Source organism: Diplotaxodon limnothrissa, linkage group LG4, assembly GCF_057381915.1.
Source record: "Diplotaxodon limnothrissa isolate DT_005_m linkage group LG4, D_limnothrissa_male_GT1.1, whole genome shotgun sequence".
Taxonomy (NCBI): Eukaryota; Metazoa; Chordata; class Actinopteri; order Cichliformes; family Cichlidae; genus Diplotaxodon; species Diplotaxodon limnothrissa.
In genome coordinates this window covers 3,578,074-3,599,114 of record NC_140599.1, presented here as the reverse complement: position 1 = coordinate 3,599,114, position 21,041 = coordinate 3,578,074, and the positions used below count along the sequence as shown (strand labels likewise).

Genomic DNA, 21,041 nt, shown 5'->3' with positions numbered 1-21,041 from the left:
ATCTAATTGAACAAATTCATTTATTATGTGGTAAACCCTGTATGACTGCGGAAGAGTCAGAACGCTTACAATCTTTACAAAATAAGCTAGATGAGGTGTACTTGATTAAAGCTAAAGGAGCATATGTAAGGTCTAGAGCCAAGTGGATTGAACATGGAGAAAAAAATTCATCTTATTTCTATAGTCTAGAGAAGCGTAGACAAACAAAGAAAAAAATAACTAAATTGAGTAAGGATGGTACTATAATTGAGGAACCAAACAAAATAAGTGAGGAAATTAACATGTTCTATAGTAATCTGTATAAATCAAGAACTGAAAAAGAAAATGCAGATATCTTTTTTGATATGATTAAAGATCAGGTTAAAAAATTGGAAGAGGATGATAAAACATGGTTAGAAGAAGATTTGAAAATATCCGAATTAGATACAGCTCTAAAACAAATGAAAAATGGAAAATCGCCTGGAATTGATGGTTTAACGATTGAATTTTATAAAACCTTTTGGCAAGACATTAAAGATTTGTTATTTAATGGCTTTTTGGATTGTTTAAAAAATGAAGAACTATCCCCAACAATGAAAACAGGATTAATAACCTTATTACCCAAACCAAACAAAGATTTACAAATGCTAGACAATTGGAGACCCATAACACTTTTATGTAACGACTACAAATTATTAGCCTTAGTATATGCAAATAGGCTTAAAAGCGTCTTAACCAAATTGATTGATGAGTGCCAATCAGCGTTTATTAAAGGAAGGCAGATTCATAATAACATAAGATTAATATTAGATATGATTGACTATCGATCCTTTATTAATTCAGAAAGTTTAATACTATTTATTGACTTTTTTAAAGCATTTGATTCAATAGACCATAATTTTTTATTTAGATCTTTAGAACTTTTTGGATTTGGAAACAAATTTTGCAAAGTGATCAAACTGTTCTACAAGCAAATTTATAGTTATGTTTCGCTCAATCCAGGCATAACATCTAGGATAGACATATTCTGTGGAATTCGACAGGGTTGCCCAATTTCTCCAAAATTATTTATTCTTTGCACTCAATTAATGGCTTACCTCATTGTGAACCATTCAGACATAGAAGGAATAAACATTTTTGATATTGAACTGAAAATAAGTCAGTTTGCAGATGACACAGTAATATTTTTAAAGGATAAATCAATACTCGAGAAAGCATTGAATGTCATTTCAATTTTTTCTAAAGCTTCAGGCTTGTGTCTGAACCTAAAGAAGTGTGAACTTTTGCCACTTTATGATTGTTTGGAAAATAGCATGAGGACGATTCCAGTGAAAAATGAAGTTAAGTATCTAGGCATCTATTTAGACAAAGACATCAACACTAGAGAATCAAAAAACCTAAAAGACAAAATTGATGGCATGTCCAAAACACTAAATCATTGGTTGACGAGAGATATTACAATTTTTGGACGCAATCTATTATCCAAATCAGAGGGCGTCTCAAAGATGGTTTATCCAGCATACTCACTATACATTACCCCGAAAAGCATTAAAAAGATTAACTCTATAATCTATCAATTCATTTGGCGCAATAAAACACATTACATTAAAAAATCACAACTTGTCAAAGATTACGCTAAAGGTGGTATAAAGTCAATTGATTTTCAATCAATGGTTGGAGTATTTAAAATAAACTGGATAAAAGCCTTCCTCTTGAAACCCGACTCCATATGGTTCCATATCCCAAAAAATATTTTCAAAAAGGTGGGAGGGTTGGATTTTCTCCTGAAATGTGATTTTGATATATTGAAGTTGCCTGTGAAACTGTCAGAATATCATAAGCAGGTCTTGTCTTATTGGAAGATGGTGTTTGCCCATAACTTTTCACCACATTGCTCCACCTTGTGGAATAACAGAACAATTACAATTAATAAGAAGTCATTGTTTATTAAAGAGTGGTTTGAAAAAAACATAATCTTTATAACAGACTTACTTGATGAAAGGGGTCAGTTTCCCTCAGTGGGTGTTTTTAATGCGAAGTTTAACATTCAGTGTTCCCTTAGAGAATATGACAAGGTTTGTAAGGCAATCCCCTCACCTCTGTTGAGTTTGATTCAAGGTTATTTGTATTACTCTAAGGCACAAATTAGTCTACCTTCTTTACATCTAAACCAGATTCCTTTGACGGATAAAAACTGTAATAATAAAACCATGAACAAGATATTTAAAAACAAATTATTTCACGACTTTAACAGTAACACAAAACTAAAAGGGAGTAATGTTAAAATAACGAACAAATATACGCACTTTTTAAAATGGCCTATCCCCCCCAAAGTCAAAGAAATGCAATTTAAAATAATTAATGGATATTACCCAGCAGCTGAAATGCTTAAAAAAAGGTTTGGGTTTGAGGTAGAGCCATGTGGATTTTGTTCACAAAATGTGGAAAGTATTGATCATTTGTTTTTTTCCTGCTCAGTAACAACTGACTTTTGGCAAGATCTAGTAGACTGGTTGAGTATAAGAATAGATGGGATGACCCCACTGACTCTAACACAAGTTTTATATAATAATGGTGATCCATCTAAGGAACTGTCCATGCTACACAAGGTGGTGATAATTATGGGCAAATACCACATACACAAATGCAAATGGCAAAGTAAAAGACCTTCCCTAACTGTATTGAAAATTGAATTAAAATCTTTTTTGTCATCTTTAGAATTACTGAGGGATTCATGTAAAGAGGCTGCTTTGATATGCGACAATGGGACTCAATCTCTATCCTTTTAATGATTGTGTTTTTGGTGTACTAAGTAAGCCACATGTATGTTAAAGTGTTCGCAGAAAGGAAACTGTTATATGTCATAAAAATGGCCTTCATATATTTATGTATATGTATATATGTGTTTTTTTTTTGTTTTGTTTTGTTTTGTTTTTTTTGTTTTTTTTTTTTCGTTTGATTTCTTATTCAACCTTTTCAAGATGTTGTTGCACAAATGTTGTCTCCCAACGAGAGATTGTAATATGTGCATAAATTTAATTAAAGTATTTAAAAAAAAAAAAAAAAAAAAAAAAAAAAAAAAAAAAAAAAAAAATCTGTTGTCTTCCGGTATTTTCTCCGCAAGCGACCTTTCCTTGACCAATGAGATAATCTGAATTGTCATACTCGAATTGTCATAAGTGTGCTGTCAGCTCATTGGTCACAAAGCAGGAGAGGGGCTGGGAATTATGTTTTCCAACAAAGCGTTAATTCCATTAACATTTATAGACTACTTTTGATTCTCACTGTATTACGGGACAAAGTGCGTCCCTTATTAGCTCAATACGGGACGTGTACTTTTGTTTCGAAATACGGGACGATTCCGTTTTTTAAGGGACGGTTGGCAACCCTACTGGTGAGTGCATACGATTAGTTTGCCATATATTTTGTGCTGGAACAGTGAAAATAATACAGCAAATATTTATGATGAATGGCTGAATTTCGACCTCTCTACCTAAGAAATTTCTCAATTTACACAGTAGCAGCAAGTCTATGTTTACAAATGAATCGCTTCAGCCCATTTGTAGGAAGTCGTTTTCGGTCAGTTCAGTTTATGGATGATTTTATTCTGAAATTTCTGGTTCGGAAGTTGCCATTGGAACGCTGTGACGTCTAACAACTGCGCGACATCTAATAGCGATTACGGGCACGAGAAACAAGGTAAACAGACATCTATTTACGCACCTTGTAAACATAATAAATTGCATAACAGAAGTGAAAATGACAGGAAACGGAAAGCTAAAAGGAGAGGTTTTCGGCTGGTAAGCTAGTAAACTAAGGCTAAGCTAACGTGTTTATACGGGTAGCAACATGGACAAACATGTGCATAAACAAGTAGTTACGATCTAGCCAGTAGTTTTATGTTGCGCTTTGGGAACATGAAAGAGTTCATATTCGCCAGTTTGGCTGTACACCTAATAGTGTCAGTTTTGCTACTAATATTATTATTGTGTTCACTTTAATTCTCTGATGCTCATCTGATGTTTTATTTGGTATAAACTGGTAAAATTCTGGAGACATTCTTCAAAGATTTTGCTATATCCAAATAAAATTGAATTGAATTGAACATATTGGCATGATATATACTTGTAAATGCACCATGGGGGGCTGTGTTTCCAGTGTACCGGAAACAGAATTCCGGTACACTGTACACTGTGTATGTTACTGTATTGAGAACAAAGCTCTTGAATCTTGAATAACATCATGCAATGCTTTTTCACACAGGGCCAGGGAGGTATGAATAGCTTTTTGACCTTAATAAATAAAAATTATCATTTAAAAACTGATTTTAGTGTTTACTCTGTTAATCTGTATAATATTTAAAATTACTATGATGATCTAAAACCTTTAGGTGTGACATATGCAAAAAGCTAAGCCAAATACTTTTTCACAGCACTGTGTATGGGTCAGATCAGAGGTGTAGCGCTACTTGTTTAAATAGGAGACTTCATTGGTCATGCACGCGTCCATGTGCACAAGCACCTTTGTCTTGTAGCTTTTACCACATTCAACTCTAACTGAGCAAAAGTGATCAGCTGTCAGACTGAGTGTAATAACATGACATCATCTCTCTGGCCGTCTTCATCAGTTCTTACATGCTGCGTGCAGCTCTCCACTTCCTGGATGTCTTCTCTCTCTTTTTCTTTGTTTCCTGTGGGATTGATGCCTGCTCTCTTTCGCCCAGGCCTGATTTAGACTTCAGTGGGCAATCTTTGTCAAGCCTATAATGTAACTTATATAAATGGCCAGTGGCATCCTTGGTATTTATGCTTGTCTGTGGTGCATTATGCGTTAATGGCCGTGTGGTCATGACCTGATGTTTTATACGTGATGCCAGCCAATAAAGACCAATAAAATGCTGATAATTCTTTTGCTCTTTGGTGCTCACTCTTGGTTGTGGTATCTTTTTTTCATATTTGTTTCTTTTTTTATCCTTCACGTTCATTCTGATAGTTTCATCTTCTGTGAATTCAGTGCTTGTGTTTCTCTGGTGTAGATCTGCTACCTGTGTTGTTCTTAATGTGTGATCTGTGGTACACAGGTAGGACACTACCATACACTTTTCTGCATGAAATTTTATACCTTGCACATGACACATAATTATGCCCATGAACTGATCCATAAGTGAAATTATTTTTTTTTATTCAATTTTATTTATGTATTTATTTATACAGCTCCAAATTATGAGAACAGTTGCCTCAAGGCTCTTTATTTTGTAAGGTAGGCCCTACAATAATACATACATGAGAAAAACTTAACAGTCATACAAACCCCTATGAGCAAGCGCTTTGGCTACAGTGGGAGAAAAACTCATACAATCATTATCTTTGAATGCAGTAGCTCCATGCAGGAGCATGCACCGATTAGTACAATGTTTTTTCATCCTTGAGCTCTAAAAGGCTGATGGAGTAGTTTGTGAATGCCATGACTTTCAAAATGACACCATAGATGCATCTACTAAAAATCTCAGACTAGTTTGAACCTCGATAATCTTGACCTCAAGGTCAGAGGTCAACATCTACTGAAAGGAGATGCACCTGCTATTGCTATTCAGAGGTAGCAATGGCGGAAACTAGTATTTTGTGCATTATTAAACGTTTTAACATGCTTTGGTGACGTGATTGTGCAGCACTTTGCTGATGGCTATCAAAAGCGTCTGGTTGAGGAGCAACTTGCTAAGAGACACTGAACCAAGTATTAGTGGGGATATGTAGATATTTGAGGTTGTATTCACATTTTACATTACACATCCATTTTATCTTATTAAAGATGTATACTGCACAATCATTCCACCCTGGAAAAAACAATTAAGGATTAAAAAGCCCAAATTACCAGACCTTCATGCGGCTGAATGTCCACTGATGATGAAGATGATGAGTGTGCATAAATTTCTGACCACAGCTTTACGCTTCTGCCTGTAAATCTGCCTCTTGAAACTGGTTGTTTTGGTTGTCAGTGTTTTGTAAAGTTTATGAAAATAGCTGCAAGCATGAGCAAATTTAGTAACATTGTTATTATTAGAAATGAGTCAATTAAACAATTGATTTCTTATATGATTGTAGGAGTTGCTGAATGATGACGGACTCGTCGCTTCTTAACTCTGAGCTGGACTTACAGCAACAGGAAGAGTTGTATCAGCAACTACTGTTACAGGTAAGTTTGCTTTTATGTTAACTGTGATCACATGGTAACGCATTTACAGTGGAACCCCCACTTATGAAATTAATTCGTTCCCGAGGGTCTTTCGTAAGTCAAAAATTTTCGTAACTCGAAGCACCCATCGCACCTTTTGAGTGAACGATAGGCTACAGGCTAATTGCTAACTTCAACAACAATATGTCGTTCAAGTGGAACGAAGTGCAAGTACCAAAGCCAAGGGGGTTGGCACATGATTCGGAACGCATTGTGGGCATTTCTGGGCTCAGCCAATCAGAGCCAGCGGATTTCGTTATGCAGGCATTTTGCCGTAACACGGGCAGAAATATTGCCGTTAAGTGCCTTCGTAACTTGAATTTTTCACTAAACAGGATATTCGTAAGTCGGGGTTCCACTGTACTTGGCAAGTGGTCAGCAGTTCGATCCTAGCTGGAGACAGAAATCCCCACAGGGTGTTAAATAGTAAAACACAATAAAGGAACAAAGGTGAATTGTTTTGAGGTAAAGCTGGCCCTCTGACTTAGTCGTGCTACATGAGAAACAAAAATCTGACAAAATGTTACATTTGGTCATGGAGGAAAATTTGTTTCATATGTGTGGGTGAAATGCAATGGAAGCATTTGCAGTAACTGCTAGTCAGCCCTGAAAGACTCATTTTAATTTTTTTCCCATCAGCCTCTCGTCAAAGATGCGTTACAGGCTGAGATGTGTTGTCTTGCTGCATCAGCCAAACTCTGTTGTTTACAAACAGATGTTCTGTTATTTTCTTGTGATATGCTGCTATCATTCACAGCTCTTTGTTTCACAATGATAATGCAGCTGCACCATTATGAGCTCACTATTATGACTCATATATGAGATAAACGTGGAATGTGTTTTCTTTTTTTCATTGTCAACAAAAAAATTTTGATCTCATCGTTTTTTTTGTTGAGAATGTTGGTCTCATCTGTCCCTAAAACTCTGTTTTCATAGTAGGACTGACTGACTATGTCAAAAATCCTAATCACAATTGTGTTTTTGCTACTAAGATTAAAGTTATATTTATTAAACTTAAAGCACTCATGTTAAACGGTGGGTTTCTTGAACAGTAAATATAGGGTCCTGCACAGAAGTCTTGAGCAACCCCGTGTTTCTTAATATTTTGATAGAAAAATAGGAAACTGTATAAACATTGAAAGATTCCTGCCTTCATCAGTTCTTACATGCTGCATACAGCTCTCTCCTCCCTGGATGTCTTCTCTCTCTTTTTCATTGTTTCCTGTGATTTAGACTTCAGTGGGCAATCTTTGTCAAGTCTATAATATAACCTAGATAAATGGGCCAATGGCGTCCCAGGTATTTATGCTTGTGCCTGCCAATAAAGACCAATAATATGCTGATAGTTCTCTCCCCCCTTGGTGCTCACTCTTGGTTGTGGTATGTGTTTTTCATCTATTTCCAGATTTTGTTCATCCTTCATATTCATTCTGATAGTTTCATCTTCTGTGAATTCAGTCTTGAATCAACTTGAATCTTTACTGAAGCTCAGTATTTGAAACAGAGTTCAAGCTCACTGCTGTGATAAATCATAATTAATATAATAATAAATATAATATTGGCCATATTATATTTACATTACCAAAGTGTAATACACTAGTCTCATGAGTGACATCAAGGAACATTCATAAAAAAACAAATGAACAAAAACATTTTTTTCCTTCATTTCTGTCAAACAATGCTTATGAAACCTTTCTAGCGGTTATTTTCATGGTTGCTAGGCAACCTGAGCAGCACGACAGAGGCTAGATCGTCCCATTTCACAAGCCTCGCACTTCCGCCCTCCTCGCTCTTCGGAGTACCCGGCCCATATAGACCACGAAGCCCGGGTCCTACGAAGTGTGCGGCCCCTGAATTGGGACACAGCTAGTAACATACCTCGCTCACTTACAATAACTTAAATGCACATGGACCAATCGCATGATATGCACAAGTCACTTTGCTGGCCCACATGGGGTTTTGAGAGATATCACCCTCCAGCCTTCCGCAGATCCAGAAAATGTACGGTGCATTCAAGTCCCAGTGGGAAAACTGGGACATCTGGGTTTCCTCTGTATTTTCTTCTCCAAATAAAGCAGGTGTTTCTTTTTCTAAATAAACAGAAGAGCTCATCACTGCTCGAGTAGAAAGCACAGACATTGTTGGCATATATGCATTCCAGATGATGACTACACGTCATGTAGAACCATCTGCAGCTAAAATCAAAAGTCATAGCTGTGCTGAATATTGCGACGTTCATGTAAACTTTAAGATAGACATGTGAACGGAAGCCTACCCATAAACAGAGCTGGCCTGTGACATTTAAAGTGCACTCAGAAAACTTGCATTGTTTATATTGTCCTCTGTTCGATCTTGGGAAAATAAATTTGTACAGAAAATGTTATTGAAAAATCTCCATGCACAAAAACTGTGAGAATCACAGATGACATTTGATGTTACAGGTGTTTTTTTTCTTTGCTGTGAGTTTGCCAAACAATAAATAATATGTGTAATATTTGTTTAGACCCTTGGACAGATCAACAGTGAAAGTCCAGACTCCAAAGTAATCCGACCGGAGCCTGGTGAGCTATGTCACAGATAGATAGTATATATAATCTTTACATTTTAGAACAATACTCTAAGTTTGCTCATTAATACAAAAATTTCTTTTTGTGTGTTTTTCCCTTTGCCTTTCCTGTCCCACGTGTCAGGCATGTGTGTGAAGACTTTCTCAGAGTCAAACAAGGAGAAGGTATTTATAAACGTCTGTCAGTCGAACTCAGTCCCGCCTCCTCCAGAACTCTCCAGAGAGAAGCTTGTGGAGCTGCTCCAATCAGACGATCCTAGCGGCTTTCGAGTTCCCATGAGTCTTGGCGAGCCACACACAGAAATAGACAATAGTACGTAACCGCCAAACATGTGATTTTGTATGTCAATGCTTTTGCTTTCTTTCAGAAATGTAGCTGGGTAATTATGTCATTGGCATCGGTGAGCCACTGTCAATACAGTGGGGCAAAAAAGTATTTAGTCAGCCACCGATTGTGCAAGTTCCCCCACCTAAAATGATGACAGAGGTCAGTAATTTGCACCAGAGGTACACTTCAACTGTGAGAGACAGAATGTGAAAGAAAAATCCATGAATCCACATGGTAGGATTTGTAAAGAATTTATTCGTAAATCAGGGTGGAAAATAAGTATTTGGTCAATAACAAAAATACAACTCAATACTTTGTAACATAACCTTTGTTGGCAATAACAGAGGTCAAACGTTTACTATTGGTCTTTACCAGGTTTGCACACACAGTAGCTGGTATTTTGGCCCATTCCTCCATGCAGATCTTCTCGAGAGCAGTGATGTTTTGGGGCTGTCGCCGAGCAACACGGACTTTCAACTCCCGCCACAGATTTTCTATGGGGTTGAGGTCTGGAAACTGGCTAGGCCACTCCAGGACTTTCAAATGCTTCTTACGGAGCCACTCCTTTGTTGCCCGGGCGGTGTGTTTTGGATCATTGTCATGTTGGAAGACCCAGCCTCGTTTCATCTTCAAAGTTCTCACTGATGGAAGGAGGTTTTGGCTCAAAATCTCACGATACATGGCCCCATTCATTCTGTCCTTAACACGGATCAGTCGTCCTGTCCCCTTGGCAGAAAAACAGCCCCATAGCATGATGTTTCCACCCCCATGCTTCACAGTAGGTATGGTGTTCTTGGGATGCAACTCAGTATTCTTCTTCCTCCAAACACGACGAGTTGAGTTTATACCAAAAAGTTCTACTTTGGTTTCATCTGACCACATGACATTCTCCCAATCCTCTGCTGTATCATCCATGTGCTCTCTGGCAAACTTCAGACGGGCCTGGACATGCACTGGCTTCAGCAGCGGAACACGTCTGGCACTGCGGGATTTGATTCCCTGCCGTTGTAGTGTGTTACTGATGGTGACCTTTGTTACTTTGGTCCCAGCTCTCTGCAGGTCATTCACCAGGTCCCCCCGTGTGGTTCTGGGATCTTTGCTCGCCGTTCTCATGATCATTTTGACCCCACGGGATGAGATCTTGCGTGGAGCCCCAGATCGAGGGAGATTATCAGTGGTCTTGTATGTCTTCCATTTTCTGATGATTGCTCCCACAGTTGATTTTTTCACACCAAGCTGCTTGCCTATTGTAGATTCACTCTTCCCAGTCTGGTGCAGGTCTACAATACTTTTCCTGGTGTCCTTCGAAAGCTCTTTGGTCTTGGCCATGGCGGAGTTTGGAGTCTGACTGTTTGAGGCTGTGGACAGGTGTCTTTTATACAGATGATGAGTTCAAACAGGTGCCATTCATACAGGTAACGAGTGGGGGACAGAAAAGCTTCTTACAGAAGACGTTACAGGTCTGTGAGAGCCAGAGATTTTCCTTGTTTGAGGTGACCAAATACTTATTTTCCACCCTGATTTACGAATAAATTCTTTACAAATCCTACCATGTGAATTCATGGATTTTTTTTTTCACATTCTGTCTCTCACAGTTGAAGTGTACCTCTGGTGCAAATTACTGACCTCTGTCATCATTTTAAGTGGGGGAACTTGCACAATCGGTGGCTGACTAAATACTTTTTTGCCCCACTGTATGTGACATATTGAAATCGCGTTTGAATTTGCGCTTGTTTTTTTGCTTTCACTTTGCAATCGTGCGAACTGTGTATAGAGAGCGACAGCACTGATCTGTGAGTGATGATAATTTGCGCACCAATTCCTCTGACATCGTCTTATTAATCGTTAGCTTACTATGCAAACATGACAAGTGAAATCTCCCGCAGCTTAAACATGTGAGAGGTTGATTGCGCAGAGAATCGCTGAGCTTATGTGAGTGCGTGTGTAAAAGCAGCAGGATATATATTTTAGTTCTGCTGAGCCAAATAAGACAGGTCAGGGTGAAGAAGTGACAGCCAAAGAAAAGCTTACCACGAAACGGAAAAGTTATGACAAATAATAATAATGGATTGGATTTATATAGCGCTTTTCAAGGCACCCAAAGCGCTTTACAATGCCACTATTCATTCACTCTCACATTCATACACTGGTGGAGGCAGCTACAGTTGTAGCCACAGCTGCCCTGGGGCAGACTGACAGAAGCGAGGCTGCCATATCGCGCCATCGGCCCCTCTGGCCAACACCAGTAGGCAAGTAGGGTAAAGTGTCTTGCCCAAGGACACAACGACCAGGACAGAGAGCCCAGGGATCGAACCGGCGACCTTCCGGTTACAGATGCGATTCCCAACCCCCTGAGCCACGGTCGCCCAAATCAGGCTATAAGGCAAAAAGAAAGTGCAGCTTTATGGTTTCATGGACAAAAGAATTTCTGTGGCTGCAATATGACGAGCTATATAACCAGGGCTGCACATAAGTGGTCCGCAGGTGCGCATTCGCTGTCAAAAAAAAAAACGCGCACAAGATAAGAAGTTGCAACGCGTGTTTGCGTACATAAGATTTTCAGGAGGAGGACAGACATTTGTTTAGAACTCTTAAAGATGTCGAAGAAGCTCCTTTAAGCAATTACTTTGGTGTTCCTCTACCTCCAAAGAAATGTCAGAAGGAGTCCGAACCACAAAAGAAGCACGTATTCTCGGAAAAGTGGTTGCAGGAGGTGAGCTGGCTTCAAACAAATGATGAACGCACAGAGATGTGGTGCGGAATGTGCCCTGAAAATCCCACTCTAGGACAAAAACAGCCTTTTATATGGACGCAAACGCGCGCTGCAACTTCTTATCTGGTGTGTCTTTTATTTTGACAGCGAATGCGCACATGCGGACCACTTATGTGCACCCGTGTAAATAACATAATGTTCTGCTGGGTGTGTTGTTGGTTTTCTCTCGATTTCTGAGTCGACAAGCGCCTTTGTTACTGGGACCAGTCATTTTAAGAAAGGCCCCCATTAGAACCCATGAGAAATGCAACAAATGCATTATTGCTCAGTCTGACTACTATGTAGTCTTCCTCTTTGCCCAGTATATCCAATAGCCCTCCTCTGCACATGTCAGTCTTGCCTCAAACTGCTTAACCTGAGCTGTTGGTCACTTCTATGTTCCAGCACGGATGGGCACATTTGCAGGATCATAAGTTACATTTTAGTCCACTGCCTGGATTTATTAAAATTGTCTTTATTTGGGGAGTTCCTGAATGAGGCTTCCTCTGTTAAAATCACCAAGAACAATAACTAAGAAGTCTGCGATTCTTTGGCAAGTGAGCACTGAGCCTGGTGTATATACGATGGTGTATATACGATGGTGTATATACGATGGTGTACACACACCGACCAGAATGAATGAAGGTCAATGGTTAATTTAAAGGTTAATGAAACAGTGTTTCTGAATAACGATAACATTGTAACACTGTAACAATGTACGGTACGTGTTGTTTACCTCATCTCTCAGTTGTGTATTTTAATGTTGTGACTGACTGGTCTAAGGTCTACACAACATCAGTCTGTATTCATCGTCTTTCCTGATTCAATTTGCCGACAGGATGGAAGCGTTTCAGCTTCCTGTGTTGTGGTGAAAATATTTTTAATGTTTCTTTGTCTGTTTCAGGCTCTCAGGGTTGCACAGCTTATGACGTTGTCATTAACCAGGACTTCTTCCAGAAGTGTCAGGTGTGTTCATGTGCCTGTGGTTGTTTTCCTTTTGCAATCAAAAAGGAATTTTTTATTTTATATTCCTTTGACTCCTCCTCATTGCACTGACCTTCATTAACTTTCTTAATTTATAAACTCTGCATAAAAAGTGTTGTATGATTTTTGTCTTGCAGAAGGATCCCTTATTCCAGCAGTTTGTTATCCTCGTGTCTGTAGAGGGTTTAGAAAACAAATACAATCTGGAGCTGAGTAGAGGTTAGTGTGTCTGTGTGTGTCTGTGTTAATAATTCTTGTTCTGGACGTACTCCGCGCTTGTTGTTAGGGGTGGGTTTCGATGATCGCGTTTCCAATTAAAATCGAGTCTAGCTTGAATAACGCCATATTATCAGATTCATTAAAATCCTGAATCGATTTTTAAATATAAATTTATTTTGCCCGAAACGCCAGAATCTCAGGTTAAACCTCACAAAATTTCAACAACCACTAAACAGCTAAAACAGCAAACCAGAGCATGTAAGCAGATTCTGCACAAAGACATAAACACAAAGCGCGGACCGCCGACGCATCAGAATCAGTGAGATGTCGCCTTTCTCACCTGACGACACGAACACGGACACGGTCGGGCTGAAAGCCGCCGGCGCACTGATGTTGATGTTTCGGGGGGTCCATGCTGTGTGTTTACGTCCTTTTTGCATTTGATTCTGAAGCTGCAGGTTTTATCTCTCCAAACAATATTGACTGAACCAGCAGCAAAAGAAGATCCAAACTAAACTTCACATTTCGCTTCACACAAACATCGTCGTGAATTCACTCTGACTTTTGCTGTTTTGCTTCCACCACGATAAAATCACACTTCATGCACAGCTCTCTCTCTCTCTCTCTCTCTCTCTCTCATGAACAGTTTCCCATCTAAAAATCTGTTTTCTGCATTATTCGCTTGCTTATCACCCACCAGTCTACCGTTGTTCACAGCGCTGTCGGCCGCTGTGTTTTTTACTTCTGACAAGAAAGCCTCATTTCTGCTGTTTAATCGGCTACTAAATAGATTTAAACTTTTTAAAATTATGCAAAGTTGCAAAATGCTTAACTGTGTCTCTAATAAAACCTCTGTAACTTTGCTCTGCTTCACTTCAGCAGCATCAGGTAATGTTCACATGCTGATTCATGGTTTTCTTCTGTTTTTGATCTACTGCAGAATATTTTTAAGGTCATCTGCTATAAAATCCCAGGCCAGGAAAATCTCCTTCACGTTTTTCTGTGTTTTATCCTCAGTTACTTTGACACAAAGGCCTCTGCTGTGATGCTCACACCTTTGATAAAGTCTCAGAAGTGTCAGCTTTTTTTTTATAGATATAAAAATATGGAAATGTACTGATAAATGATAAGAATTATAATATTTCTGACTGTTCGAGGCAAAATTTCCACGATTGGAATCGAATCAGGACCTTGTGAATCGAATCGATTCTAGAAATCAGTGACAATACCCAGCCCTACTTGTTGTGTGTGTTTTTGCAGAGTGGAAGGTCCTGAAAAACAGAAAGTTTTTGGGTTCTGTCAGTGAGCAGAATATCCGCACAAAGAGCAGGCCGGTCATTGAAGAGCTGCAGCCTCCGTATGTACCCCCACTGTGCTCAACAGAAAACACACTGACACACATCATTGCACTCGGCTTACTCAATAAAGATGCAGGCCAATTTGCATCACTGCTGTAGTGATGCAAATTGGCCTGCATCACAGGAATCTGTTTCTGTATAATTTGCAACACATGTTGAAATTTCTTTGACTTTCTTTCATCCCGCAGGGAGAAGTCACCCGCAACCACTAAGAGGTGAACCTTTGTTCATTGTCCTGTTTGTCTCATTTTCCACGAAAAGCAACGTGATCTGAAATGTCAACCCTTTCCTCAGTTTGCGCAAACCAGAGTTCACGATGATTGTTGAGCCTCCTGCTGGTGAACCAGAGTATCTGATTGCAGAGATAAAGCTTCCCGGAGTGGTGAGATATTAAACAAACACACATAAACACACGGAGAAGTACTGTTTCTTACAGCCTGCGTTCAAGCGATCTTTTATTGCTCAATGTTCCATTTGCCAGAACTGAACTGGGAAAGAGGGCTTTTACTTATGCTGCCCCTTTCACATGGAACATGATGCAAAAAGACTGGAAGATAGCAGATCTTATTTCTTTAAATGCTTTTAAGTCCAGATTGAGAGAGCCAGAGAAAAATGTTTTTAAAATGTAATTGTTATTTATAATATGTATGTAACTTTGTAATTTCAACGTGTTGTCGCCTCTTGGCCAGGACTCCCTTGCAAAAGAGGTTTTTAATCTCAATGGGACTTTTCCTGGTTAAATAAAGGTTAATAATAATAATAATTAACCACACATTTATTCCAGTCCTCTCTGCCTACCTGTTTCTTTCAGGGTAGACGTCATCCTCAAATACAGGCTGGTTTATTTTAGCTTTACTTTGCTGTTAGGGAAAATGAGATGAGATTAAAAATGTTTTGAAGGTCATTTTTTGTTGTTGCTGTCACAGAGCTGAGGTGTCTTAGCAAGGCACTGGTGTGTGTATATATCTAAGTGTTAGGGTTTGCGTTTACCTTGAGCTTTACCCCAGCCTAGAGAAAACATAGAGGAGGAGCAGTACGTCTGTCCAAAACACACTGATATATTTGTCTTTGAATATATCAGAAACAAGAAACAACCTGAGTGGTTAACTTACACTTCAGTGTGGAAACCACTCTCCATTTAACAAAGTCCAGCATAAAGTTAAAAATATGCCTATCTTGTTGTTTAAATATTTACACCAAGCTTACAATAGTCACATGTACCTGATGGCCTCCACAAACAGCTGGAGAGGTCTGTGCCAGTTGGCTAAAATTAAAAAGTTGCTTTCTTAGTTATTCTTGCTCAAAACCATCTTAAAAGTAGAGATCGACAGCTCTGCTCTTAAACACGATGATACGATATGTTGATGTCTCCTGCACAGGGGTCGTCTCGCTCTCTGGTTCTGGATGTGGGGGAGGATCGACTGGTGTTAACGGCTCGGCCCTCGCTCTTCCATCTTGACATCTTCCACCCCTTCCTGGTTGACCAGGAGAACAGCGTGGCACAGTACAACAGCAGCACACAGGTACAGAAAATATACACCCTGTTCTTGGACCCTGTCACATACAGGATTGTGTTCGATGCCCATTGTTGTTTTTGGGATTTATACACGAGCTTCTTACCAAGCAGTGCCACCAGCAACAGCAAGCTTGCTGAGGTCAGCATCACTTTAAGTGTGGCTATGTTTCTGGAAACTGCGGCGTAGGACTAAATGTGCTCTGAGGTCATTCTGTAAAACCTTTTAACCCATCATGCACATCCTTTCACTCTGGAGAGAAAACAGAGCAGTTGAAGAAAATTCAAACGGGCACAAGAAGAACGTGCAAGCTTCAGACTACAAGCTGTGCCATGTCATGTCGACTGCAGTAACACCAGTTTAAATATTAATGTGCTATAGAAATGTTATACAGCAATATCATTGCTATTGCAACACATTCCTTAGTGCAAGAGCAGTGTGTCAGCCTCAGAAACTTGAGACAAAAACACACTGTGTGGGCCTTATTCCAGGAAGCTGGTTGGTTAGTTTGTTTAACCTTCACATTAGGGAAACTCTGGTTTTCTGTTCTGGAAAGAGAGTAAACTCATCTTACCGGGGTAAGAGAGTGAGCAGGTTCAGTTCAAGAGCAAGTTGATCTGTAAAAGTTTATGTTTTTACAGTCACTGAAATCCCAGTCAGATGTTAATTTGTAACTTTGTGTCCTTAACACGAGCACTTTAATAGTTGTTCAGTCCTTGAACTATAAGAAGACAGCACAGATTTAATATCGTCTCAGAAAAAGATCTCTGCTCTGCATCTTTGTAACTCTGAGACTCTGAGACAGTGATGATGTCCACAGTAGGGCTGCCACAAATAGTCTAGACTATTAAAATCGTCGACGACTAATTTAATAGTCGACGCGTCGTTTGAAGCTTTGCAAGATCCTGAAAGACGCAGGAATAAGTAGTAGGATTTAAGAGTGTAATAACGGACTGAAACAGAAGATGGCAGCACTGCATGTACAAGGATGCCAGCTGCTGTTAAGCCCAAAGAAGAAGAAGCTGTGTCCGGTATCGTAGTTGTGTCCAAATTTAGGGGCCGCATCCTTCGGAGGTCGCATTTGTAGGCCGATTACTTTACAGTGTCGCGATGAAGGGTGTCCAAATTCGAAGACTCCTCCAAATGCGGCCTTCATTTCCCTGGATTTGAAGGATTGGTCGGGTGTATCCTTTGTGGCCCAACCTATCCCAGAATTCATAGCGCGGCCCAGCCAGTTCCAGTTTCCAACAATGGTAGCAGCTATTTATTTTCATATTACTCTGATTATTCTTTCTCGGTCACAAAATAAACTTTTAAGATATTTTCAGGTGAGAATGTAGCTGTGTAAACTCCAAATATCTGCTCAGTTTATCAAGACATCACATATTTGCAAAAGCGCTCCGACGTTTTCGGACACGTCTGTTACCCACCAGCTCGTAGCTAGCCGGGGTTCGAGGCTCACGAGAACTGGCGAGAACAACGAACTCCCTGCACATCCTTTTCGCTACTCAGGTTAAACATATATAAGTCACTTTGATAACTTAAAAATGTTATTGTTTGGCTTTTTTCAGTATTTTATTTGTTCCTGAGTAAATCGGTTTGGCTGAGATTAAAGTTATAGTTTTTACACAGCTGAATAAACATCAAGCAGACAAATGATTAAACAGAAGTGTGAGATGGTAGCGCTAGTCCACAGAGACTGTCAGTTTCCCCTTTATAATATGCTACACACTGATCAGTGATCAATCGTTAGATGTATAAGTGATCACACTGATGGGAAAATATGGCGTTGTTTTAGTGCCTCTATTCTGAGCACACGTAAAAAAAATGTTGTGTGTTGAGGAGAAAATGATTTTGAGCGAACAAATTAATTTCTGCATGTAAGAAATGTATTTCAGTGTTTGCTAGTATCCACACACTCACAATAGCAGCCCCTCTTGCTCAGTTGTTGGCATTTGCTCTTGCTCAGATCTCTGCGGACCTGCTCTCAGTGTGTCGTTCGCGCTCACAACATTTCTGCTTCATGTGCGCTCAACTCTTTCTGTACACCGTTAGAAGTGTGTCACAAAACCAACCAATCACAGACTTGGATGCAAAAAAAATCTAACTGGCTGTTTTGGTCTCCAATCAGCTTGCTAGCTACTGTAGCCAAACCCAGGCAAATATCCCAGAATGCATTTCTTCCAAACCTCAAATGAGGCAGCGGCGGAAGAACGCAGAGTGGCGGAGTTTAAAATATTACTCTTTCTGGATCACAAAATAAACTTTTAACATACAAAAGTATTCGGCCCCCTTGAACTTTCCCACATTTTGTCACATTACAGCCACAAACACGAATCAGTTTTATTGGAATTCCAGATGAAAGACCAACACAAAGTGGTGAACACGAGAGAAGTGGAACGAAAATCAGACATGATTCCAAACATTTTTTACAAATAAATAACTGCAAAGTGGGGTGTGCGTAATTATTCAGCCCCCTGAGTCAATACTTTGTAGAACCAGCTTTTGCTGCAGTTCCAGCTGCCAGTCTTTTAGGGTCTGTCTCTACCAGCTTTGCACATCTACAGACTGAATCTTTGCCCATTCTTCTTTGCAAAACAGCTCCAGCTCAGTCAGATTAGATGGACAGCGTTTGTGAACAGCAGTTTTCAGATCTTGCCACAGATTCTGGATTGGATTTAGATCTGGACTTTGACTGGGCCATTCTAACACATGGATATGTTTTGTTTTAAACCATCCCATTGTTGCCCTGGCTTTATGTTCAGGGTCGTTGTCCTGCTGGAAGGTGAAGCTCGTGGCTCATGGCTTGTGGCAAACTGCAAACGGGACTTCTTATGGTTTTCTGTTAACAATGGCTTTCTTCTTGCCACTCTTCCATAAAGGCCAACTTTGTGCAGTGCATGACTAATAGTTGTCCTATGGACAGATTCCCCCACCTGAGCTGTAGATCTCTGCAGCTCGTCCAGAGTCACCATGGGCCTCTTGGCTGCATTTCTGATCAGTGCTCTCCTTGTTCGGCCTGTGAGTTTAGGTGGACGGCCTTGTCTTGGTAGGTTTACAGTTGTGCCATACTCCTTCCATTTCTGGATGATTGCTTGAAAAGTGCTCCGGGGGATGTTCAAGGCTTGGGAAATCTTTGTGTAGCCTAAGCCTGCTTTAAATTTCTCAATAACTTTATCCCTGACCTGTCTGGTGTGTTCTTTGGACTTCATGGTGTCGTTGCTCCCAATGTTCTCTTAGACAACCTCTGAGGCCGTCACAGAGCAGCTGTAGTTGTACTGACATTAGATTACACACAGGTGCATCTATTTAGTCATTAGCACTCATCAGGCAACGTCTATGTGCAACTGACTGCACTCAGACCAAAGGGGGCTGAATAATTACGCACACCCCACTTTGCAGTTATTTGTAAAAAATGTTTGGAATCATGTCTGATTTTCGTTCCTCTTCTCACGTGTGCACCACTTTGTGTTGGTCTTTCACGCGGAATTCCAATAAAAGTGATTCATGTTTGTGGCTGTAATGTGACAAAATGTGGGAAAGTTCAAACTTTTGCAAGCCACTGTATATTCAGGCGAGAATGTTGTTGTGTAAACTTCAAATACCTGCTCGATTTATCAAGACGTCACATATTTGCATAAGTGTTCTAACGTTTTCCGAGATACCTGTTACCCACCAGCTGACCGCACAGCTGGACTGGCCATCGGGCACACCCGGTGGGCCGATGGTGATTTTTTCTTTTTATGTTTATTTGTTGTTTTTGTAACGGTATAAACAATGAAAGGTGGTGGATTAGCCAATTGGTCATGATCGACTCTGGGCTGGACCAAGTACAATACATCTGTATTGAGGTGAAGTGTTAAAACATTCTTTTAAATGCAGCTGCCCTGCATTTTTTCAGCTAAACGTGAAACGACTACAGAGCTCTGGTTATCACAGAAACTCAGTAAAGCATCCCTGCTGTGGCTGTTAGAGAGCCAACATCTATCAGTGAAGGCTGACATTAGATCAGATTAGAAAACTGTGGAGCATTAAAGCAAGGTTTGCTGTGAATGTCATTAATCATTTTTATCTAATAATTCAGAAATAATGAAACGAGGTTGATAAATATCATGGTCAGCCCTCCATTTACCTGTTGCCATGGTGAATCCTGATCTCAAAGCTGCATTGCTGGATGCTTTCTTTCCCTACTGATGTAGGAGTACTCAGGATAAACACTCGGATGTTTTGGAGTTTTCTGCTCGAGAACACCCGAGTTGCGAGTTGATCCGTTACAGTTTGTTTGGACATGCTTTCTGGAATAAGAGGAGGAGATGCTAGCAGGTGGTGATGTACGACCCAAATCTGCAAGTGCCAAATGATGAACAGTCAAAATAAATCTGAAATAAGTATAAAAATGAGTGAATTAGCAGACTGCACAACATGAGATGACGAGTAACAGTTCAGAATTCAAATGACGCAGCAGCCACAGGAACCACACCAGCAAAGAACAGCTTAACGTTGCAGCAAACATACACACACACACAACTCAGTCAAATTCAGTCTTTTAACCTGCTGTACGATGTGTTTCTGTTTTCTTTCCCCCAGATCCTCACAGTCACCATGCCCGTAGTGTCTTCATGAAACTGCAGAAGTCTTGTTCAGTTTGTGATGTTTCTTTAAAAAATAATACTGCAGCAATAAAAGTGTTATTCATAAAGTCGTTTAGTGTTGTTTTTCCATTAATCCTCAGTTATCACAAGGATAATCTGGAGGGCCTGAAGTCTGTAAAACCTGTTTGAAAGTTTTCTCAGGCTATTGCCCCACAGTTCATGTTTATTTTTCTTTTCTAAAGCAGATGTTTCAGCAGTTGTTAGACCTGTCAGATTGAGTGCTTTGACATTTTGAAATATTCACACACCATGTAGTAATTACAGGTAAGTTTCAGGTGTCGATGACATATGTTATAACAGGGAAATCGCTCGAAGGTGGAAAAGAAAATATTAATAACACTTCACATTTTGCTAATCCTGTAGCAAAGCCTCTAATCTCTGTGAAACTCCTGCTTAATGAGCACCTGTTGAGTGAAGCGAGGCAATGCCTCTTCACATTATTCTGGAAAACCAAATGT

General features: G+C 39.7%; 1 protein-coding gene across 2 annotated transcripts; it reads left to right on the top strand.

Annotated features, from left to right (window-relative positions):
- The first annotated feature begins 3,619 nt into the window (after positions 1 to 3,619).
- Positions 3,620 to 20,604, top strand: pih1d1 (PIH1 domain containing 1). Of its 2 annotated transcripts, none has more exons than XM_085351963.1 (11): positions 3,620 to 3,678; positions 6,081 to 6,171; positions 8,714 to 8,771; positions 8,901 to 9,089; positions 12,761 to 12,822; positions 12,978 to 13,059; positions 14,320 to 14,416; positions 14,606 to 14,632; positions 14,712 to 14,799; positions 15,797 to 15,940; positions 20,519 to 20,604. In XM_085351963.1, exons 2-11 carry the CDS (start codon positions 6,091 to 6,093, stop codon positions 20,552 to 20,554), a joined length of 864 nt encoding a protein of 287 aa, XP_085208089.1. In that variant the 5' UTR covers positions 3,620 to 3,678; positions 6,081 to 6,090; the 3' UTR covers positions 20,555 to 20,604. The 2 variants fall into 2 exon arrangements, with proteins under 2 accessions (XP_085208089.1, XP_085208090.1); XM_085351964.1 differs by lacking the exon at positions 3,620 to 3,678 and adding an exon at positions 3,728 to 3,779.
- Positions 20,605 to 21,041: the final 437 nt, after the last annotated feature.

Excerpts from the sequence above, each read along its gene's own strand:
- pih1d1 (XM_085351963.1), top strand. The coding sequence starts at position 6,091 with ATGATGACGGACTCGTCGCTTCTTAACTCTGAGCTGGACTTACAGCAA. Across the intron at positions 6,172-8,713 it reads ATCAGCAACTACTGTTACAG|ACCCTTGGACAGATCAACAG; the intron begins GTAAGTTTGCTT and ends ATATTTGTTTAG. Across the intron at positions 12,823-12,977 it reads ACTTCTTCCAGAAGTGTCAG|AAGGATCCCTTATTCCAGCA; the intron begins GTGTGTTCATGT and ends TTTGTCTTGCAG.